General features: G+C 45.9%; 1 protein-coding gene across 1 annotated transcript in view; it reads right to left on the bottom strand.

Moving 5' to 3' along the window:
* Positions 1–4,896, bottom strand: part of NSUN2 (NOP2/Sun RNA methyltransferase 2) — a 29,693-nt gene extending 24,797 nt beyond the window's left edge. The window contains exons 1-4 of the mRNA XM_079799349.1: positions 4,518–4,896; positions 4,256–4,413; positions 2,975–3,079; positions 711–816 (exon numbers count right to left, since the gene is read on the bottom strand). Of these exons, the coding sequence (XP_079655475.1) occupies positions 711–816; positions 2,975–3,079; positions 4,256–4,413; positions 4,518–4,622 (474 nt within the window). The 5' untranslated portion in view covers positions 4,623–4,896. The remainder of the gene's footprint in view (positions 1–710; positions 817–2,974; positions 3,080–4,255; positions 4,414–4,517) is intronic.
* Positions 4,897–5,025: the final 129 nt, after the last annotated feature.

The following is a 5,025-nucleotide window of genomic DNA, read 5'->3' on the forward strand; positions in this document are numbered from 1 at the left end:
TGGTTGCCTCCTGCATGAGCCCTGACCAGGACCCGGGCCAGGAAGGAGCCTGCAACCGAGATACGTGCCCTTGACCAGAATCGAACCCAGGACCCTTTGATTAGAACTCTTTCCACTGAGCCAAACCAGCTAAGGCTTAGGTATTTTTTGTATGTATGTATGCTTGTTATGACAAAAATGGAATATAGACAGGACAAGAAAAAACAGAAGTAATAAAAAGTGAGTTTAAAAGTCTCACTTTTAGTAAAATAAGTAACACAGCCATAAAAACATACTACTTTCTTGTTATAAGCACCTGGCATATACACCTAAGGAGGAGAGTGGAATAAGTGGTTGTCTTGTTATAAGCACCTGGCATATACACCTAAGGAGGAGAGTGGAATAAGTGGTTGTCTCCTAAATGGCATGCTATCAAGCAGAGTCCTGTGCACACCCCAATTCTGCAGCCACCCAAACCCAGGAGTAGCAAGACACAATCAAGGTGACAACTGTGATAATATCCCTATCAAAGTTCATGGTTAGTGCAACCAAACAAGGTAACAGCTTCATAATCACAGATTACAGGTGAAAAATACAGATGCAGGTGTCTTTCCTGCATACTTTATCTACTTGATCACTCCCATTGACAAATAGGGCTAAAAATATAACTATGACACAATTATGCATTTAAAACTTTAAGGAAACCAACAAATCTAAAGAACTCTACTCACAGATTCGGTTTCGCTAACCAGAAACTGGTGAAACTTTTCTAATTGTGGAGACTTTCTCAAAATTTTTCGACTCAAATTTGTGTGCCAGGCAAGTTCTTCAGGATACCTGACCAAAAAGAAAGTAAAATGTTTATGGACTGTATATATTAAAGTGCTCTCTTAATGACTTCTTGCTTATCCACGTCATATAGCCAACGAGACACCCAATTTTCTTCTGCTTGCTCATCCATGAACCTCTCCAGTATAGTCAGCCAACACTGCATGATGTCCCCTGGGACACAGGAGCATGGTTCTAAAAGAAGAGCCTAGGGGGTCACAGGAGACACACACATGTGCCATCACAGTAAAACCACGATGATAAATGTTTAGGACCTGATAAAAAAGTGGAGAATCCTCTGCTCTTCACTATGTATGAACGATGGCATAAAGGTCATCAGAAAAATAAAAAAACACGTAAGATAACAAATTTCTTCAATTTAAAGAAGTACAGATCACACAATCAAAATAATGTGGTAGACCAAGTATCAAAATGTTTGACAAGCATTTGATTGCAATTTTATTTACTATATTTCTGAGTCTATGAAAAGGAAAAAAAATTATATACAGAAAACAGAGTTCCCACAAACTTTCCTAAATGTTATTCCATTATGTACCAAAAGGTTAAGAAGAATCTATACTAATAAAACGGTAATATGCTAATTAGAGTGGATGTCTTCTGGATGTCCATCTGGACAAAGCCACAGCAGCTATAAGGCCCAGGGCTCAGGCAGCCGTGAGCCCCGGCGACTGCAAAGCCCGGGGCTCAGGCCTCACATCCGTGGCGGCCAGCAGTGGGGTGATGGGGGCAGCAGCGGGGTGATGGGGGTGGCGCCTTCCCCTGATCACCCCGGTCGCCTCCCGCAGAGGGAGACCAGACTGCGGCTTAGGCCCGCTCCCTGTGGCTGAGGGGACCACCCCACCCCCCACCCCCGCTAAAGTGCACGAATTTTCGTGCACTGGGCCTCTAATATTATATATTTCTTCATTTTGAGCAATACAGAAAACCATCAGGCATCTTGGTAAGTGTCTGCTTTACTTGCTTGCTGAGAGATGTATGGGTATCCCACACCTGATAAGTGAATTTGATTGAGTAAATGTTTATACAATAAAACTGCCATGCAGTTATCACTGATAATGAGGGGGAAAAACAAACAAAACCTAAATATTGGAAACCCAAATCATATATGTTGCCCACATGCTTCAGTTGTGTTCAGAAAATTAAAACAATCAATAACATGAAGAGAATGACTGGCCATTATTAGACAGTGATTCACTTCTATTCTTCAACCACAGAGAACTTCAGCTGAATACTGATTTTAGCATTGGCATTTGTCATTGATTCAAAATGTGTACCCTGCACACGTCTGTGATATGGACACTAATAATCCAAATGGCCAATGAAACAAAAGCAAACAAATCTACAGCCCATGACTAATGAAAACCTGACCCTGGTTTACAATCACTAAAAGATATGTAAAAAAGAAAGATAATATCATACACTTGAATAGTCAAAATCTCCAAAAGTTATCAGAAAATGCTGGTTAAATTCACGGTTTTACAACAATTATTTAAATATCTAAATATGTATACACACACACACACACACACACACACACACATTTTGTGAGAATCTTCAACACCTCAAAGTTGATAATCTGAAATGCGGAACTATAACAATTTAATGACTCCCTAGGACTTGACACCAGGTATTTTACAAGACAGACTATGCTGTCGACACAAGGGATGTCTTCAGACAACTCAGGCTTGACCTGGGCTATGAAAAACAAGTAACCTACAGAACAGGGCAAAAAAAAAAAGGTTAGCACAAAGATCAGGAGCATGCTGGGGCGCCAGAGACAGTAAGACAGTCAGCTGGAGCAGTCTTCTGCACCTCTGCCAGGTTAAGGCTGTCATTTTTCTGAAAGTAAACACTCAGCAACAGTTTGACATGAGAAAACAAGGAGCTTAAATGGAAATGGTAGAAGTGGTAACATCACGAAAACAAAGGGGTTGTATTGACTGGAAAAAAATCATACATGAAAACATGCACACCAGTATAAAGTAATAACGATAAAAAGCATTGGGTGAAAAACTTGAGGACATCTCATACGTATGTTCAGGTTCTTTTGTGCTAACAGCAAATGCATTACCAAGACATATATTCAAGTGACAAAGATTAAAATCCCAAACAGACATGCAACAGCATGGAGCCTTGTTGTACCTACCAACTCAGGGGTTGTGGAACTTCAACTTTCTGACCATCCACCTCCAGGTCCTCCAATTCTTTGAAATACTTGTTCTTTAAGCAATGTAGAATCTCTTTTGCATGGCTGTTTAAAAAAAAAAAAAAGCAAGTTTCAAACCACACTGAAAGGCTAATACAGTTTATCTTTTGGTGAATTTAAGATTTCAAGTGATTTAAAACTAAAACCACCTTTGCATGGAGAGAAGACATTCTTTTATCACTACCTCTTTATTCCTTCAAAGCTAAACAATACTCACTGTTTAATCACCAAAGGATGACAAACTAAATACACTTCTGCATTCCTTCCCTCTTAAATATTCCTACAGTTCCGTTTTTGCTTGCAACTCATCTTGGAAGGATATTAACTACAAAAATGTATACACTTTGAGTAATTATAAAGGCAGTGTTTATTAAAATAATTTCATTTTCAACATGTGTATATACACCGTTTTGGGGGGGCACCCTATATATCCTATATAATAAAAGGCTAATATGCAAAACAACGGGTCACTATGACGTGCACTGACCACCAGGGGGCAGACGCTCAAGGCAGGAGCTGCCCCTGGGTGGTCAGTGCACGCCTACAGATGAAGCACCGCTCAGCCAGAAGCCCTGAGCCAGGCTCAGGGCGGGTGAGCGCAGCAGAGGTGGCAGGAGCCTCTCCTGCCTCCACACAACGCTAAGGATGTCCGACTGCTGGCTTAGGCCCACTCCCCATGCCAGTCGGACATCCCCCAAGGGCTCCTGGACTGCAAGAGGGTGCAGGCGGGGCTGAGAGACCCCCCAGGGCACGAATTTCGTGCACCAGGCCTCTAGTGTGTGTGTATGTATATATATATATACACACACACACATATATATATATATATATATACACATACACATACAGAGAGAGAGAGAGAGAGAGAGAGAGAGAGAGAGAGAGAGAAACAGCTTTATCCAAACTCGGTAATGTCAGAAATTTTCATGTGTTCCAAAGGGTAGGCGTCCTTGGCTCACGAACCCCCAGGGGGTCCACTCTTTCTCAGTTTGCTTTTTCATTTCCTATTCTAGCCTCCCCTCTCACATGCCTCCAGACCTCCTTGACCTACCCCACTGGGCCCTGCGCTCCCTCCTCGATGCTTCAAGACTCTAGGATCCACACCGCTGACTTGCAGCAGTTATCCAGCCCTTTAACACCTCTCAGGAAAACACTCTCGTTTTTAAAATTCAACCTTAGGCATCCCAACCCTTGAGGAAATAAACGCACGGCTCCTTTTACCTCTTGTAACTAGTAATTCTTAAGGTGGCCGGGAGGGGCTCCCGGAGCGCTTCCATGAACTGGTCCCACTCGCCCTCTGGTACGATCTTGAGCTCCTGGTAGTAGTGCTCGAAGAGCTTGTTCTCCTTGACGATCTCGGGGTACCCGCCTTCCCAGCCCTGAGGAAAAAAGGGGAATTACTCAGGCTTCGGGGAGCCGCCCCACAGGTCTAGGGGTCTGGGAGGCCCACGTGGGGCGCGGCCCGCCTGGCCCCGGCTCCTACCGCGTCATGGCGCTTTCCGGCGCCCTCTGCGCCGTCCTCGGTTCCCTCGGGCCGCCGCTGCTGCTGCTGCTGCTGGAGCCGCCTGCACCGCGCCCGCCGCCCCATGGCCCACGCGGTCGCGCACGCTGCCCGCACCCACCGACCCGCCACCGTCGGCTGCGCGTACTTCCGGGTTGCAGCTCAAGGACCCCCGCAGGTGTGCTCCGCCTCTCCCGGGCCTGCAGGAAACCTCAAGACGCAAGTGATAAGCACTGCGACCCCTACGTCCAGAAAACAACGAGCGAAGGGACCCGTTGACAGCCTGAAAGTGGCCAAAGAGAGCAGCCCCAAAAGCGTCTCTGAGTCGGGTGCTAGGGTTCTCCGCGTTGCCTCAGGCAGCTCCGCGGACAGCCCGAGGTCGCGCATGCGCAGAGCGGCGAGAGCGCGGCGCCCGGGAGGCGTGGTTCCGTCGCGTGGGCGGGGCGGAAAGCCTGCAGGCCCGCCTCCCGTTCCGCCCCCGGCGCACCGC

Source organism: Cnephaeus nilssonii (genome assembly GCF_951640355.1).
Source record: "Cnephaeus nilssonii genome assembly, chromosome: 2".
NCBI lineage: Eukaryota > Metazoa > Chordata > Mammalia > Chiroptera > Vespertilionidae > Cnephaeus > Cnephaeus nilssonii.